The sequence below is a fragment of the Eublepharis macularius genome, chromosome 8 (genome assembly GCF_028583425.1).
Source record: "Eublepharis macularius isolate TG4126 chromosome 8, MPM_Emac_v1.0, whole genome shotgun sequence".
NCBI lineage: Eukaryota > Metazoa > Chordata > Lepidosauria > Squamata > Eublepharidae > Eublepharis > Eublepharis macularius.
The window spans coordinates 38457869-38476551 of NC_072797.1; the positions used below are offsets into that span (position 1 = coordinate 38457869).

At 39.3% G+C, this 18683-nt stretch overlaps 1 protein-coding gene across 2 annotated transcripts in view; it reads left to right on the forward strand.

Annotated features, from left to right (window-relative positions):
- SERINC5 (serine incorporator 5) overlaps positions 1–18173 on the forward strand; it is a 50829-nt gene extending 32656 nt beyond the window's left edge. The window contains exons 8-12 of one of the 2 annotated variants that reach the window (XM_054986728.1): positions 2255–2381; positions 4062–4128; positions 8353–8392; positions 11605–11755; positions 14138–18173. In XM_054986728.1, the coding sequence (XP_054842703.1) occupies positions 2255–2381; positions 4062–4128; positions 8353–8392; positions 11605–11755; positions 14138–14285 (533 nt within the window). In that variant the 3' untranslated portion in view covers positions 14286–18173. The remainder of the gene's footprint in view (positions 1–2254; positions 2382–4061; positions 4129–8352; positions 8393–11604; positions 11756–14137) is intronic. The other variant, XM_054986729.1, reaches the window with a different exon arrangement.
- Positions 18174–18683: the final 510 nt, after the last annotated feature.

Genomic DNA, 18683 nt, shown 5'->3' on the forward strand with positions numbered 1-18683 from the left:
GCAAGACATCAAAACTGTATCATCAGCGTATAGAAGCAGAGGCACGTGGGTCACACCAAGTTTTGGGCTATGACAGTCAGCATCAGAGAGGTGTCCAGCAAGGTCACTGAGAAAAAGATTAAATAAAAAGGGAGCTAAAATACAACCTTGTTTGACACCCTTGTCAACAGGAATCTTTGGAGTCAGTGTGCCTGCTAATGAGCACTTAATCTGGCAGGTGTTTGAGGTATATAATTTCTTAATAAGCATAAGAAGTCTTTTGTCCATATTTAACTGATCTAATTTGGTCCAAAGAAGATCCCTGTTAACTGAGTCAAATGCTCCCTTTAAGTCCAGAAAGGCCACGAATAATTTCAGATTAGTTCTCACGGTGTACTTATTAATTAGATGGGATAGGGTGATACAGTGGTCAAACGTGGTCTTCCCTTTACAGAAGCCCAGCTGTTCAGGGCCTAAAATACGCTTCTGTGTCATCCAGAAATTAAGCTTGGCCAATAAGTGCTTAGTGTATAGCTTGCCCATTATGGAGAGTAGGCTAATTGGCAGGGTTATTATGGTCGCCCTTTTTATATAACGGGACCACTATTGTGTTCAGCCACACCGTAGGAATTATGCCTGTTCTGTCTACTATTGTAAACAGAGATGCAAGGGGGGCAGCCCACCAGTCCGGGTCTAATTTTAAAATTTCAGAGGGGAACCCTGAATCATGTTACAGTAATTCCAGGTATTTGTAGGTTTAATAATAGGTCTATTAAAAGATAGACTTCAGATCCGCATTGGTCCAACTTCAACGTAGGTCTCCTTCGGGAACATTAAGAGACAGAAGCTCATCTTCAAGTCATCCCTCCAGGTCCTGTTGTTGCAGGACAAAACTAGTATTCTGTAGGCTATCCATGATAACAAAAGACTTGTCTTTCTCCTCACTCAGGTGGGCTGCAAGCTAGCTGTTCCTGTGGTCCAGCTGGTACCCTATGTTAGATGAGCTTCTAAACATGAGCAGGGAGCCAATTAAATTTGACTCTTGCAAAGTTAATTTTATACAAATCACCTGTAGGGTAAAAGTGATATTCACTACAATGGCTACTTGAGAAAAGCATATAGCTAATTCCAATGTATCCTATAATGTTTCTGTCTTCTCCTTACTTCCTTGCTGTTCTTAGTATCAACACATTAGAAATATTGCAAGCTGGTTTTATCTTAAACTTGAGTGCCTTCAAACACAATTTGCAATGCAGGGGGATTGGTATGAGAAAACAGCTGCCAGCTTGGCATGCATGATTCTTACTTGTGCCAAAAAGAATTTGCTGGATTGCAGCCTAAGAGACTTAGCCACACAAAGGCATTTGTGGCAAGTGATGAAGAGAGTCACAACCACCATGGAGCGGCCGTTTCTTAGAAACTTGACTACTCTTGACTCTGCCAGCATAGTTTTTCTGCCTTTCAGGCCATCTCTCCATTTCCTTCTGACCTGTTTATATTTGAGGCTTAGGACAATGAGCGCTCTGATGATGGGGTGGTCATTATATTAAAGACATACAGAAAAGCTTTAGTGATATTTTCAGTTTGGGGAAATATTAAGACACTGTTAGGTGCAGCAGATGTATGAAGCATCTGCATATTCACATACCCACCAACAACATAATGATTTAACTGCTAATAGGTGGTTCCTGTCTGCTTTCTTATCAGCATGTTGCTTCAGAGTTCCATTTCAGGATATGAATCTGTCCTTTATGCTGAGAATTTCAATGCCGAGTATTATGGCAAAGTATAAGGAAGAAAAGAGTGTAGTTTTTAAGACTTTAAATTGGTTTCCTTGCATGTTTGTGGATGAATCAATCAATGAAGTAAGCAATGAAAGAATAAAGAATAGCAGCAGCCCTTCATGTTAGACTTTGCTACTCCTACTTTGGTTCTTCAGTTTCTTAAATAAATTGTTTTGGAATGAAATGTGTTGGTTTTCTAAAACTGCAGGGTCTGAATGTTAAATCACAGCTTGAATCTCATGTAGATTTCTGTGGGTACAAGGAGGGGCAATTTTTGGTGATCTTCCTCCCCCTGTGGGAAACCTCCAGCGCCCCCCCCAAGTGATTCCCCAGAAGCAGTTTCAGAGGGAGTTTTGGATTCCCATGGGAAGAGTGAATCAGCCAAAATCACGCCCCCCACCACCACCCATTGGAATCTATTCAAGATCCAGTCTCATAATTACAGTTTCTAGAACATGAGCCATGCTAATCATGAATTGCTTTTTTTAAAGTCCTAGATGAGAATCAGAATAACATCACAATCTGTGTACCTGAATTTAACCATGGGCTGCAGACTGATGAAAACCTGGTGACTGGGTTGGGAACTGCTCTCCTATTCTGCTGCATTTTATATTCTTGGTATGTATGTAGATCTTAAGTTTGATTTCTCAGTTACGGTTCCTGTAAGATGTTCAAGTCATTCAATGTAATTACAAAACAAAAAATATATCAGCCCACTACTGAGGAAGAGAGTCCTGTTGTTTAACACCATTCCAAACATGAATGTTTGTTAAATAATCTAAAACAGCATTGTAAACATTGTTTTAAGTAAATGGCAAATGGCTTAATGGCAAATGTTTGCCATCGGGCCACTGTGGGCCAAACAATTATGCAGCATTGTGTAATGCGCTGCTGAGAGTGTGTTACAAACTTTGTATGCTTCCAGTTTTAACTTTTAATTTTACATTGTCTATATTTATTTGTTATACGGTACACTGTATTGTATTTTAATCTGGTTGTGATCCACTCTGAGCCTGTGTGTGGGGAGAATGGACAACAAATTGAACAAATAAATAAATAATGAGGCTACTTTGTGAATAGCAAGAAGTTAGAAGAAACCTCCATCTTTGTGTTCAAGCTAGGGGTGATCCCAAGGGTTTAATTGCACTGATTGTATAATATTGCTACAATTTAATTCCAGCCAAATTATGATTTATATACTAATGGAAACTTCAATCAAAGTATTTACACAGCCAGTATTACTCTTCCTAATATTGTATCTCTAACACAACAGTGTGTGTGTTTTTAATTGCCTTACTGTGAGAAAGGATTTTTATGACTGTCCTCTGTAAGGAAGAAAGTAGGTAAAAGATAGCTCTAAATTGATGTGAAATCATCATAACAGAGTACTTCTAATGGGCAGGTCTTTACCAGAAAGGTGATATTAAGCCAGTTTGTTGATTTGTAAAGTTTTCCACCCAAAGCATCCCCTGGGAGGCAGTTTAATAGAGGAAGCAACATCTTCAACCACATCACATGTACTGAGTGAGAGATTGTTTCCTGCCTGAAGTTGCATTGTTCACAACTGTTCTGCACAGAGCTATTTGCAATTGTTTGAACCAGCTCTAAGTGTTCCTGTTGAGGTGTTTATAGAATACTGTGTTTGCAGGTATGCTTAATGGGGAAAGTAAAAAGGGGAAACACCCACGGGGACGAAACACACCAGTATAGCAGAAATAACTTCTCAGATATATTCTAAAGTGCAAATGCTCTTTATCTTTCATATAATCATTAACATTTCATAACAAGCAGCTCATGAAGAACATGAAGAACAGTATACAGTACATATAAACATCCAAGCAGCTAACATGTTAAACAGTCGTGTAAGGTTGGGAGCTGAATGCCCACGCAGGAGCATACGTTTAAATTTCTATCTCTTAAATGTCCAATTGATTCTGTCCATCTTAATGTGACACTCAAACTCCTCTGTGAAAACAGAAGAACCCGACGTAGCGAGGCTGATGTAAAAAGTCCTCTTCACGCCCGGGGAAAGTGTCTGCCATCTTCTTTTAGAAACATTTTATGCAGGACTGAATGTAACCAATGTAAGCTGTGTGTGGAAAGTATCTCACTATCATGCTCTTCTGTGCAAAAAGGGCAGTTCTACCAAATGAAATAGATATAAGGCCTCTCTTTATTCCACTGAATTTAATCAGACTGGTGGAATCCAAAAATTGTGGTTTTAAAATATGCTTCTTAACAGCATCAGAAAGAGTTTAGTTTGCTTTGATTTATTTCTGTTTTCCTGTTTGTTTCTAGCTTGACCTCAACAACACGTGCAAGTTCTGAAGCACTGCGAGGAATATATGCAACGCCGGAAACTGAAGTGAGCTAATGTTTTCCTTTGTTACTGAAGTCTTTATGCTTCAGCCAAGATTAGCCTCCTTGTGGAAATTCTCTAATGTAGATTAGAGAATCTTATTTTGTATTTTATGCAAAAAGCATTCAAAAGACACCAAATGTAAAAGTATAGCACATTCTTGTTCTGTCCCTGTATTTCTTTGGGAGTGTTGGCCTTCTGGACTCTTTTACTCTCTATAGTAGTATTTTGGAAACTGCTAAGCATCAGCCTTTTTATACTCAGATATGGGTTGTTTACATAGTACCATCAGTGTTTGTAGCACTTGATAGAGCACCCAAAGACAAATCCTTGCCCTGTATTTGTGGGAAAGTTGTAAAATTTGGCATGAGAAACAAAGCGGAGAGGGAAGCAGGGGAAGGGTATACATTGATGCCAGTTGTGTGATTGGATTTCGTTCACTAGGGAGGGAGGAGGTTCAAGGGAAATTGTGCCAGAGGATAAGGTGGATTTACAACAAAGAGTGAGAAAGGTGATGGTGGTGGAGACAGTTCCAGGTATGAGGGGCAGGAGGGTAGAAAAGATGGGATCGTTAAAGGGAGCAGGAGACATTTGGACAGCTGAAAGCAGTGGAACTGGAGGAGCAAAGATCATGGTTGAGATGTGCTGCGAGAAAACAGTGGAGAAATAGGAGGAGCAAGGTAGGATTAGAAGGTCAGGTCAAGAGATTGAGCATGACCCACGAGTAGACCAAATGGAAGCCAGTGTAGGGATTTATGGGGTGACATCAGATGGTCAGAATAATGAGAGAGGTGAGCAGTTTGGGTGGCTGGGTACTGGATAGGGGAGGGGGATGAAGATGCAACAAAAGGAAGACCACAGAGGAGGAGGAGGTGGCAACAGTCAAAGGAATAAATAACGAGATCATAAGGCATAGTTTTTCTGAGGGGACCAAGAGGAAGGGCTATGGTGGGTTTTTTTCCAACAGTGTTTCAGATGGGGAGAAGCAATATGACTTGATTACAGGTGGAACATGGGCAACGAAAGAGAGTCCAGGAATAAGCCAGAGCTTTGTGCCTGTTCTACTAGCAGGTGCTGGTGTGTCAGTGGCTGAGGAGAATATATGGAGTGGAAGGCCTGGGAGGAAAGTTCTTTGTCAAACTTTAATACTTGTCTTAATGTCATTAATTTTGAGCTCCAGTATTTTGAAACTGTCTGATAGTCCTTAATTCTTTCATGCAATAACTATAGTCAACTGTGAGCAGCAGTTTTTCCTCATCATTCCGCTCACAGGAGACACGATACAAATGGCCCAACCTCATTTAATCCTGCCCAGCCTAGCTTCTGCATCGCAGTGGTCATGTATGTGTGTGCCAATCCACATAACTTGGCTGGGCTTCACACCTAGTCCCTGTGCTAGTTGGCCTTCAGCTGTTGTGAATCTTTGGGACAGTCTGCTACTTGGCCAGAAAGAGGACCAACTCTGGCAAGGTTGATCCTGTGGAGATAGTGAAGAACGTTAATTTAGGGATTTTTGCTCAGCTCTTATAAAAGGAATAATGTACACAGAGTCATATATATTCTAGTTACACCCTCTGTGGGCAGGCATCTTGTGTGGCTGACCGATTATTTGCTAGATCAGAGACAGCAGGCCTTTTGGCCCCCATGTCAACAAAAGTCATATCTACCTTTGAAAGTATTTGTGCACTGGCAAACCAGAGGAGGAGGGAAGAGATGAGGGCTGGATGTGGTCAGACTCACTGGAAGCAAGCTGACCCCTTGCTGCACTGCCAGCACTCTGGGGCTCACCTCTGTCCCTTTGGTAGGGGACTGCCCCTGTGTGCCAAGCAGAATGGATTGGTGAGCTGCTGTTTAGCATGTGTTGCCAACCCCTGTGCTAGACTTCCCTTCCTGAAGCACAAAAGTATAAGCAGGGATGGAGGGGACTGAAACCTGAAGTGTTTGAAGGAGGATGTTTGCTAAAATGGTTAAGTTTGAAGGAGGATGTTTGCTAAAATGGTTAGGTCATGCAGGTAGTAGATGGGAAGGAAATATATGTTATAGTAGGGTCTGTCTACAGGCTGTAGTCCGGTTACCCAAAACCAGTATTTTTGCACTAGGATCCCTTGTGGAGAAGCAGTGTGCAAGAAATAATATAGAATAATTTGCACAAAACTGATACATTGTTGGCAATATCATGCCAACATGCACGCAAGGTTTGGTATCATACAGGCTTCAGGCTTGCATGTACCTCCCCAACTCCAGCATGTGCTTTTAATTCTTTGCCATATTTCCTCTGTTGTAGAAAACTGTAGGGGGTTCATATATGAACCTCCAAGCCACAGTTTATACTTGCTGTCCAAACCAGAACTGGAAGCCTTGATTTGAAGTACATTTCTAATTCTGCTTTGGAGGGCAAGAACAAGATGTAACAGTAAATGGTGGTTTGCAAAACAAGAACTACAGGAGAAACTCGGGAGCACGTGAACCCAAATGAACGCACAAGCTTGTTTGTGTCATGCCATACTATGGTCTTAGTTTTACAAATGAATCACCCTGGTGTCACAAATGTTTCCAGTGTAGGTCAGATACGTTCTTTCTTATCTTCTTTGACCCATATTAAGATATAGTAAAGGCAAAGTTCATTTTTTAAAAAATATATAGTTGCTGCTTTCTTACCAAATTGGTCTGGAAGCAGTTCAGTAAAGATAAGGTGGCAGCTTTTGCAGCCAGTGGTAGTGCCTGTGCCAAAGAAAGAAATACTTAGTGTGATGATTGTGGGGCTGTATGCTGCCAATTTGATCCTGGTTGTCCATGGGAAGTAGCAGCAGCCAGCAATGCTGGACATGTGATTTAGCTCACAACTGGGAAACCCTCTTAATGTGTTGATGCTTTTTTTACTGCCTGACAGATGACACAGATGGATCCTGTCTGAAAAGACAGACCTCGTTGCATCAGAGAGATGGGAACTGTTGTACTGAAGTGTACCATAATAGAATTAGTTTTACATCATTTGCTTTTAAAGAGCACTACAAGAACCATTGCATGGAAACAAAGAAAAGGCTAGCAGCCGGGCGACTCACTGTGTTTCTGATTCTTCCTCCTGGCAGAGGGCCTTTTGTCTTCTGTTTACAAATGTAAACATAATTCTCCAGATGCATCTGTTAAACAGGGAGCCTCCTTGCTTGTAAACTAAAGATGATTACCCACACTAAGAGAACTGTTTGCATACATGCCAACATTGCTAATTGCACTTCCCAAAAATTTGCAAGCCTGTACATCTGATAGATAAAATATTTTTTTTAAGTCCCTTTTTCCTTGAAATTGGAAAAGCTTACACTTCACTGGGTATTGTAATACAGGTGGAAGGATAAAACTAGATTGGTTGCTAGAAGTTTAAACTTGAGTGCAAAGAATTGATTCCACTAAAGCATGCCATGTATAATGAATCCTAGCTCAGTAAAATTAGCTGAAACTATTTTGCCTTTGTTACTTTTCCTGGGCAATAGTATACTTTAATAACACGGTGAGATAAAGTGTTTAAACTGAAGTGTGGGATTTTTTAAAGTGATAGTTTATAGTAGATTTAAAAAAAATAAAATGCAAAGAAAATGGTTTGCTGACTTACAGAGAGAATGCTTGCTAAAAGCATTGATTTATTCATAGCTTGAATAGTATAAAAGAAATATACAGTAAGATGGTGGTGATTATGTACTCAAATTCCACTGACATCTGTTAGACTTTAGACAGACCATTTTGCTATGTTTTTAAAAAATAGCCCCTTAAAAGATTTTTTTATTAATGTAGGACAATAGCAAGTAAAAAGTGTATTTCCAGTGAAGGATTAAGATATATAGTAAATGATTTTCTAGAAAATTACAATGTGGTACCGTTTGTGTCTGTGTTAAAATGAATGTTTCTGAACAGCATAGTTCTTACCTTAAAAGGAATCCAAAATATTTGCCTACTCTTAACTTGCATCATATACTCTATCTAGCACTTTGATAAATCTGGGAATTTATCCCAAATACAGTATGTGAAATATTTTCCTCTAAAAATCTGATTTCCAGCAATGATGCTGAAGTGTAGCTTGCTTTCCAAAAAAGACTGAATTTGTCAGTTTTAAAAAGGAAATCTTCCTAGCCTTTTCCTGCAAAAGTATATTTTTGTTCAAGATTTTCAGTTTTATGTAAGTTGTTTTGGCTTCTGTCTGTGGGGAATGAATCTTTCTCTTTTTCCTTTGTTTTATAGGTAGCACGCTGCTGCTTCTGCTGTTCTCCAGATGAAGACAGTAAGACTTGATTTTTTCATTGTCTTTGTTTGCATTCATATTGGCATTATTAGAATAGGCATATGTCTGTGGATGACAACGTGGCCTGCGAATGCTTAACTACAACACTGAGAACTCCAGTTTGTTCAGAAGCAGTAATCACTGTGAAGATTACAAGAAAAAATTGTGCTGCCGTTGATTTTTGCTCTTGTTGTCAGTACTTTGGAACAGGAAGTCAAATTTAATTTATGAAAGCTTAAAATTGGTGGGATCCCACAGACCTGTTCTGCTAGCCGGGGTGCTGCCTTCCAGGGTAAGGCGCTAATCCCAGTACAAGATATTCAGAGAGTCTCTTACATCAGAGGAAAGTGGTACTGCTAATTGAACAGATCTGGGGTATCCTAGCTTCCATTTCCAAAATCTAAATTCTACGCATATGAGATACAGTTTGGCTTTGATAGAATTAATAATACTTTGTGTCATTTGCATCCGTTATAAATCCCAAACAAGGCTGACTCTGATTCTCAGCCTTGTTTTTATCCTGTCTTTCCTCAAGGAGCTCTGTAGGTCTCTCGCCCTTCATTTTATCCTCACAGCAACCACCTGTTGTGTAGTGCTTATAGTGTTGATCTAAGCCTGTGAAGGCCCTGATTCAAATCCTGCTCACCATGGAAAAAACTCACCAGGCCAATCATACCCTAACCTACCTCACATGACTGTAGTGAGGATAAAAAGAAGGTGGGTAGAACATGTATACCACTGTAGTCTCCTTATAGGATAAACTGGATAGACAATGTAATAAGTAATAACCCTGTGAGATGGTTAGAAAGAGAAGAAGTAACTATCCCAGTTCCTGTAAATGCAATCCTAAACTAAGTTACACAGTTCTAAGACCATTGACTTTAAAGGACTTCAAAGCATATAACTCTGTTTGGGATTGCACCATCAGTGAGTTGATAGAGATTCGAAACCGGTTTTCTCCAGTCAAAGTTCAGCACTTCAGCTGCTGCATTGGCTTTGTCATTTGCGTGAACACCAAGCCATCGCTGGCAGACACTGGCTATTCTTCTGTTTCTGGCTGAGTTTTTTTTTAATGCCGCAAGCAAGCTTAAATCTAGGATTGTGCACTAATAACTCCAGAAATAGAAGAAATCACAAGAAGTACAGTTGGCCCCTGTCAGTTGTGGTTTGGCATCCATTCTGCTCATGCAAATGACACACAATGTAAATTACATACAGCCCTACTTCTAACCTGAGGACCACAGGCATCTCTGTGGTATAGACATCAAACAGTTGGCTTCTGAAGAAAGCACAACTGAATTTAGTCATGGCTCCCCCTCGCAATTTTGTGGCTGCCATTTGTGCTCTCCGTGCAGGGTGTGGTTTGGACCGAATTAATGAGATCAAGAGTGAAGTCCTGTTGGGAGGGGAGCTCTGACCCTTCCCACTACCCAGTTCTGCTTGTGTGGCAAGAGGGGGAAGAGAGACCTGCTCCTGCAAGGAACCTATAAAAACAGAGCATTCCTTCCATGGATTGGGTGCAAGATGAGCTGGAAGGTTCAGTGGGCCATGAGCTGTGTTAAGGGAATCCAGTTCTTCTCTTTGAGGAAAATGTCCCGGTAAAGGGAGCTTTGCTACTTCTGTCCTGGATTGCTTTGAAAGCTTTCTGCAGTGGCTAGAAGGCAGCTACTGAATCTGTGTTTGAATGGCTGTCCCACTCCATCCACAAACAAAACCAAAATAGGAGTCAAATGAGTGGCTTTGCATTTTTAATCCTAGAATGCACGTTGTATAAATTGCATGATGTAGAGAAGTGTTTTTAGATTTCTTAAATGCAGATAAAATGCCCTCTGAATCAAAGAGCCATAGATACTATATTTTAAATTACTTTGAAACTCTGACCCATTTTTCCATCTTTTCACAGCACAAGTATTTTTGTTGGGGAGGGGATGGAAATTTGTTATGACATGTATAGAAGAATGTATGCAGTTGTGTGAGAAACAAGGGCATGAAACTTCAAACTATAAATACAAGGTTGTTAAATTACAGGCTTCGTTTTAAAGAAATACTGGGCAAAATATATCTGTGGATGAAAAATGGCATATGTCCTATTTTTCCTGCCATGTGTTGCATGTGCTTGGTATTCTTGTTGGTTGTAGTAGATTATACCCTTGTGGCATTTTGCTTTGTGACTTCTTCATTTCTGTTCTGTTTACACAAAAACTTGCACTATTGATAATTTGTATTGAGGGGAGCAGCGAGTTGTTCCATTCTATCTTGTGAACGACTCTCCCTCCCAGCACTGCTCAGACAAGGCACTCCGTAATGGGGAAAGTATGACTGTGTAACTTCTTATCATCTGAATACTCAAGTGTATTTGTAATATGAATTTCAAATTCTCAGTGCAAGTTTGCTGAGCAGTGTGCTCAGTGCATTAAGAAAAGGTAATACTAAAGTAAGAACACCTCTTCTTTCTGATTCAGGCATCTGTCTTCATGCCTCCAAGTACTGGAGTACAAAATTTGTATGAACAGGATCTCTTTAAAAAGGCAAACACAGGCATCACCTGGAGCTTTTGTTTGCCAAAGGGTGCTTGGCTCTTAACAGAGCTGCCGATCATGTGTTTGTTGCTGGCAAAAGCAGCATTCATACTTTGCCCCTGCTATTTGTTATGGGGGTTTTTTGCATGCATTTGTGCTGAAGATAGTACTGGGCAGGAACATACGAAGCAGCCCTGAGCCTGGGGGAGGATGGGTTGAGGAGTAATCAGTGGGAGCTCTGAAGTGGTTCACCGTCCAGTTGGCTCAGAGCAAGACCAAATGGGTGGCTAGGAATCCAAATCTTGTCACTGATCTTTTTTACCCTACCCCCTGTAAATGTCTGCACTTGCCACTGATCCTAGCTGCAGCCACACACACCCCATTCTTCAGCCTCCATTTATGCCATGTGCCTGCCATCTAGCCAGCTGCAATTATTTAGTTTATATGCATTTGTTTACAGTATTTGGGATCTTAGTTCTTATTTGCCTGCATAAGCATCTTTGCATCTGTTCTATAGGAACACCCATCTAAGTTGAGCACATTTCACTTGGGTTACACCAAGTGCTTATTGCAAGCCCCAAGGACCATTTTTTTTTCTCCTGAGTTTGTGTTCAAAGGGCTGACATGGTTCAAGGTGACTGTTGTTCAGGCTGAAGGCAAATCCTAACATTTTTTCTTTGTGCTTGGTTTCAGCAGCTGATGTTGATGACCGTGTAGTCAAAAGGGGTGGCCAAAGAGTCATCTATGATGAAAAGAAGGGCACTGTGTACAGCTATGCCTATTTCCACTTTGTTTTCTTCCTTGCTTCCCTCTATGTGATGATGACTGTTACCCACTGGTTCCAGTAAGTTGATTTGTCCAAATGAAGATTTTTAGCACTGAGTTGGTGCAGCCATAGTGGCTTAGTATGAGCTGGCATATCCCTGGATAGACATCACCTGAGCCACAAACCCTCGCCTGATGGCCTTAGGAAACCCAATATTTTCTTTCTTTCTTCAGAGAACTCTGTTTAGCACACAGGATTGTGGAGTATCAGCAAAAAAAAATTAAAAACAAAGCAAATTGATCCTGCAAGGTTTGGGATAATAGTATTTTCTAAATATGGCCTAAATTGGACTGTTAGCCAGAAAGGAATACCCACAGTCCAGTAGCACCATTAAAAGGATGGATCTGCCTGATGATTACTGCAAATATTAATGAATCATATTAGTAGGGAATATATATGCTACTGATATAAATTTGGCAATTGCCAAAGTAGTATGTCAGTTCTAGGTAAAAGTTTAAGAAAGTGATGGTCATGGGAATGAACAGGAGATGTTACAAGAAGTGGAGTAAGAAGATCAAAGAAGTTTTTAGTCTGCGCTATAAAGTTTGCATGAAAAAAGGAAGTGTGTGAATATTTTAGCACCTGCAGTCCACAAAGGCAAACTTTTTGGTTCTGTGGGGCATTAGAAAATCTGCCAGTGTTTTCTCAACCTTGCAGTGTGGGGTAATAGTTCTGGTCTATCTTACAGGGCTACTGTAAAGATTGCTCAGATAACATATGTGCAGCACTTTGAACTTTATAAATTACTTTATAAATGTACTTTATAAATTAAAGACATTAAACACCCCTAATAATCTCCCCTCTTGGCTAGTTGCCTTGATTCTGATTGGATGACAACACTTAATAAACTGGTCTTACGTCTGAACAAAGTGTTGTTATATTTGCACTTCCTCCTCAAAACCACTATTTGGAGGAGGGGGGAAACAGTGTCTGAAGAGTTATGTGACAGAGAGACGTCAAAGGATGACACTTCAAAACTAATTGTCAGATTTCAAATTAACAGCTCTTTGAACTAATAACATTTGTCCAAGTGTTCTCAAAAGATTCAGATGTGAAATTGCTGTACTTCTAACAAAAATATATATCTTGCCAGTAAAATCAGCCTCCTTATATTGGCTACTTTCCAATATTATACACCAGTTTTTAAAAAGTGTTCAGGATGAGAAACAGGTGGCAGCCCTAACTTGTGTGCCAGGTGAATTAATAGCTTGCATAATGAAAGCTAGCATTTTTAACCCATAGAAGAACAAGACTTGCTGAGGATAAATCCTGCTTCACCATCCGTTTGTGGACTACTGTGAAAGCATCATCAAGGACATAGATCCAGAGGAGTTAGCCGTGTTAGTCTGTAGTAGCAAAATAATAGTCCAGTAGCACCTTTAAGACTAACCAACTTTATTGTAGCATAAGCTTTTGGGAACCACAGCTCTCTTCATCAGATGCATTTCAGGTCTTGCCAGGTAATTTCCCAAAGCTCTTCACTGCATCACTCAGGTGTATGAGTTAAAGTTACTTTATTAAAGAAGAATACCACTATCATGATGGTCAGACAGGATCATTGGCTGAAGTGACTTAAGGTAGCAAAGCAAGGTGAATTATAGGACAAAGTTCCCGCCCCCCCAGTGGGAAAGAAAGTCTGTTAGGATTTTGGCACGCTGAGCCAGAGAGCCAGGGAAGAGGGGAGGAAGGAAAGGATGAGCTCTGCTCAGTCTCTTAGGGGGTTAGTGCAGTCTCTGCTGGAACTTCAAGGCCACGTTCTCAGGCCAGCTAGAAAATGGTAACCAAAACACCTGCAAGATAAGCAGCTAGCAACCAGGCAGCACAACAGGTTCCCTCTGCATGTTCTCAGAGGTCCATTACACACTGCAGCAAGAAATCCATAACCCATGGCAGATACTCTGGAGGCATATCTGACAGTGCATCTGATGAAGAGAGCTGTGGTTCTCGAAAGCTTATGCTGCAGTAAAGTTGGTTAGTCTTAAAGGTGCTACGGGACTCTTTCCTATCAAGGACATAAATAGAGATTATTTAATAGACATTATTTACTTGGAGTACCAGGAAGTTCTTGACAAAGTCCCTCCTTATCTAAAGATCCTGAATAAATTTAGCAGTCACACAAAAAGCCAGTTTATGAATTACAACAGTTTCCAAACAGACCAAAAAACCCACATTATTTTAAACAATGCATAGGTAACTTATTTACTGCCACAGGATGTGATGATGGTCATTAGCTTAAGAGACTTTCTAAAATGTAAATTCAAGTTAATGGAAAATAGGTTTGTTTACTTTAGGTATCCATGATAACCTAATGGGAATTCAATGTTCACAGGTGGTCTACCTCTGAATAACAGATGCTAATGCCGTGTATTTACTAACCTTAATTTATTTTCATCTTTATAGTTATGAAAGTGCTGCAATTGAGAAATTCTTTGCTGGAACATGGTCCATATTCTGGATTAAGATGGCTTCATGTTGGGTGTGTGTCCTTCTCTACCTATGGACTCTTCTAGCACCTCTCTGCTGCCCTACCAGAGAATTCTCAGTGTGAAATTTCGTCTTACTACGGTTTTGGAAACACAAAAATAAATCTACTAGCTACCCTACACTACTGAAGGGTATTGTTTTATCTCAGATGAAACTGCACATCTTGAGACTGGATTTTAAAACTTTTCTTTATGGTATCTAAAATTTTGAAGTAGTACATTTAGTCAAAAGCAACACTATAGCCTGGAACAGAACGTATGAATATGGTTACCCATCCTGGAATAAGCAAAAGCTTTTAAATTATGGAGTGTCCATTGTGCAAATATTTGGAGTCCCTCCTGTGTGTGATGCAGAATGTCTCTTCACACACAGGCTTCTGAATGCTCTTGTAGCGACTGATTTTCTCACAAATGAAAAACATATTTGTAGATAGAATTAGAAAGTAGAATAACTTGATAGGGATATTGTTGGTGCAGGCAGAAACAGCATCAGCTCAAGGGTTTTCGTTTTCTGTTTTAGATACTCATAGTAAATTATTGGAAATCTGGATTGTGAAAGAAAAGGATTTATGGTTAGAGAAATATTTAATTTATGATATTAACGAAAGGCACCTTTATAAATCACTGGGTGATGGGATGTGGAATTTAAGATGCTAGACACTGTAAACGTTGGTGCAATTAAGGAACAATTACTGTGGGCTGCTCTGAGAGGAAATGCATCTAGTGGAGTAATAATAATGGGACCAGCAAACAGCAAAATAAGAGTTTTTCCTCATGTAATCTGAGCTACCCTAACATGCCTGAGGAATTTAAAGTGCAATTATGAATAGAGATTATAGCAAGAGCATTTTTCAGTCGTAATGTTTCAGGTCTTCAAAACTGTCAGAAATTATGAGGTTGCCTTTCTAGCTCCTTGTTAGGCATTTACTTGGGAGAGTATGCCGTTGGTGCTCTCCGTCTGGAGAAATCCATCGTTTGGGTCAGAGCTAACTTCTTAAAAGAATTTGTTTCATTTTAATCTCAGAGAAGAAATGTATAAATTTGGGCTCACATAAAGCCACTGTAATTAATGGTCCATATGTAAGCATGTGTCAGCTTTAATATTACTTGTTAACTAGGTGGATGACTCGCAACTTCATTTTAAAGCTAACAAATTAAACATCTGGCAGTCATTTATATAACATTCTGCCAATAGGGTTGCTGCTGTATGTAGGCTACCCTATTCCAGTCACTGTGTAAGGATCAGAGTATGGTAATATGGCACAGGCATGTTCTACCATTACTACCAATGTATCTTCCCTTTTAACAAGTGACTTTGAAAGTTAGAAAGGTGCACTGGTAGTATTGGTGCAGCCTGCTTATGCAGTGGCACCATTAATTATTAGGAATGGCAGCCATTTACTGTATAAATTAAAGCAGAAGCTGCAATTAGTATTTCCTTAATAATTAGGAATTGCAGCTATCTGCTGCTGAAAGAGAAGTGAGTGCACACTTTCAAGGGAATTAAGAGTTCTTGCCCACCCACGAGCAGAAGGCTTGAACCCAATAGAAGTCCCTGCTATTCCTGTTTCATGTTCTTTTGTTCTGTTTATTTTCCTTGTGATTTTTCCATAATAACTTTTTCAGGACTAGGTGAAGTTGATGGAACTAGAAGCAGTACATGTACAGGACATAGTTTGGAGCATTCCAAAGAAGAAAGCAGCAGTGCTGCCTAAGAAGCTTACCATTAAGAATTGGATAATTTAGGCAATCAGGGTATTAGGGAAGCCCAGTTCTCTGAGCTCAGAGCTGGTGACGCTCAGTTTCTTATCAGATCAGCGTAACAAAATTTAGCAGGTGTGCTTTTAAAAGCGTGGGGGGTAGTTTGCATGAAAGTGTTTGGGACTGGTATGCTTCTGTTATTGTATTAAATAATATATACTGACCCAAGTTGAGTCCATTCTAATTAATGCTACCTTAATTCAGTGTTGTTGTGGGTGCTGAGCCTACTGTTTTCCTGTGAATCTTAGCTGTCCTTTAGTGTCTTGATATTAAATATATTTGAAAATTGATGTAGGTTTTCCATTCTCTGAAATTCAACCTCTCCTGTAGATATACATGATAAAAAAATCCAGATCTATAAGGCTTATTGGATATTTTGCATAGTCGTACCTTGCCTTTTGAGCCTGTTTCACAAAGGGAACTGGACTGAGCTCAGGAAGAGGAAGTGGTGCTACTGTCTAAAAGTGACCTTCTTTAATAATTTCCAGTTCTTGCTCAAATGTTGAGTCTAGCCTCTATTCTAATGCTTGGAGAAGATTGATTGTTAGTGTAAGAGATAACAACTGCAAAAGACAAAGTGAGGTTTGTAATATGTTGGTGCTCAATCATGACCCTGCCAAAGGGAATCCCAGGGGCTAGGCCAAGAATTTACTCCCTTTCTTACACTACTGACTCCCTTTTCTAAAGTAGGAAAGAATCTTTGTACTTTATAATCTGAAGGACAGAATTCTGCAAAAACATGTAAGGCATGTGTATCTAGAGCACTCAGTGCCACATGGGGTTCTAACATTTTATTGGCATGTTGATACGTGGCTTTTCACAGCCTTTAAGTCTTACTTTACTGATAATGTGGCACACACTTCTGCATTATCAAGAAAACACATCTCGATTTTTTTAAACTTTCTATTAAAAATGGCGTTTCCACTATAAAGTATAATTTCAATGTCTTATCTGCTGTAATGCACAAGGCATTTAAAATCTGTACTTGTGAAAGATTTCCACTATTTAAACTCCTACTTAAAAAAAAAAAATTAAAGTTTGGGATACAGCAGCTCTGAACATGTTTTGCCAAAGAATTTTCCTCCAGAAAAGTAGAATATTGTGCTGAGGTAGAAGAAAATATATACAATATTGCACATGCCTTAATTTTATTTTGCTTTTCATAATGCAAACTTCTAAATGTTTCTTGGCAGTGTTTGAGACCTTTATGTCAAGAAATGTTAGAAGCACAATCCACTAGGAAGTTCTCCTGCATAATCTCTGTTGAAATGAATGGATTCGCTGCCATTCCCCTTCCAATCATTCATTGATGAATAGAACTCCTCATTGATTATAGCCATAGCGTTGGATCCATTGACTTTTATCTACTATGTGAAGAGTTACAGTCTGTCTTGCTCTTTATAAAATTTATTAAGTTGGAGCGGCATTATAATTGGAGGCATAATTCAAATATAGTTCCTTCCCCTCTGGATTCTTTCCCCAATAAAATTCTCTTTTCTCCTCTTTATCAAGATATCCAGGTTACCTTGGTTCTCAGCATTGTAGCATCGAGCAAGTAACCATAATATAAACTTGTTTTTTCATTTCACTAAAAGAATTCACAACAAGACTTGAAATTCAGAAAGTGTGACTCTGTCCACAAGGCTAAAAGAAGGTTGTCATTATCACATGCCACATGTCTAGGAAGGTGGGCAGTCATATTTCTGAGATGGCTCACTGAGTAGGAGGAAGTGATTGGGTCCAATCCATAGTAGCTTGTAAAACAATGCCTTCTTCCTTCCAATGTAGTACCAGTTGATATTATTTTAACTTCATACATTATATAAGAGTTCCTACTTATTTATGGTGTTCTTTCGTGTAAGTTTTCACAACCAAATACTTACTTGTATATCCTCCGTAAAGTTTTTTTAATGTTTTTTTAAAAAAAAAATCTTTTGATACAACTGTAGCATTTAAAAAAAAAATAGTGTGGGGGGCGTGTTCTGAATTGTAACTAAAATTGGTTACATTTTTTTGTCTATGGCTTATAGAAATTGTAAGCTTACATTTTTGAAACTTTGAGAAAAACATTCACACAATAAACACTGTATATGGTTTTTAAAGCATGTTACTGGGTTTTCTAGAAATAATTACATATTGAGTGAAAGTATTATTGTTTTACAGACCAATAAACTTCTGTTCATTTGAAAATGCATCTGGTAATCCTTCGTGTATATTTAGAATTCCATATTTTGCCACTTTGTTTACATTTGCCCACATTCACAAGTGAAGAATTCCTAACAAAGAACTGTTGTCAAGCAAAATCGCGCCAGGAAGACGCTGTCGTTCCAGGAGCTTGGCGTGGTGTTCCGTAGCTGGTAAGCAGAGTGAAAACGGCCGTATTCATACCACATCAACTATACTGTGGCCAGAACCTTTGTAATATTAAAAAAATATGCCAAGTTCCAAGCTTCTTAATAGAATGATGTTTTGCTGTAAAAACAAACACAAGTCATGTAATGCCTTAAATATTAGGACATGGATTGTGGCATACACATTCATGGACATAATCAGAAGTATGAAGCTATCCTCAGTTTGCAGCTATGTGTATATGCTTGGTATAGATGAATAGAACTGAAAATATTGGGGTCAATAGATAACACAATTCAAGCTGTATTGCAGACATTTAATTGTCCTTTGACCACACATTTCACAATTTTGTT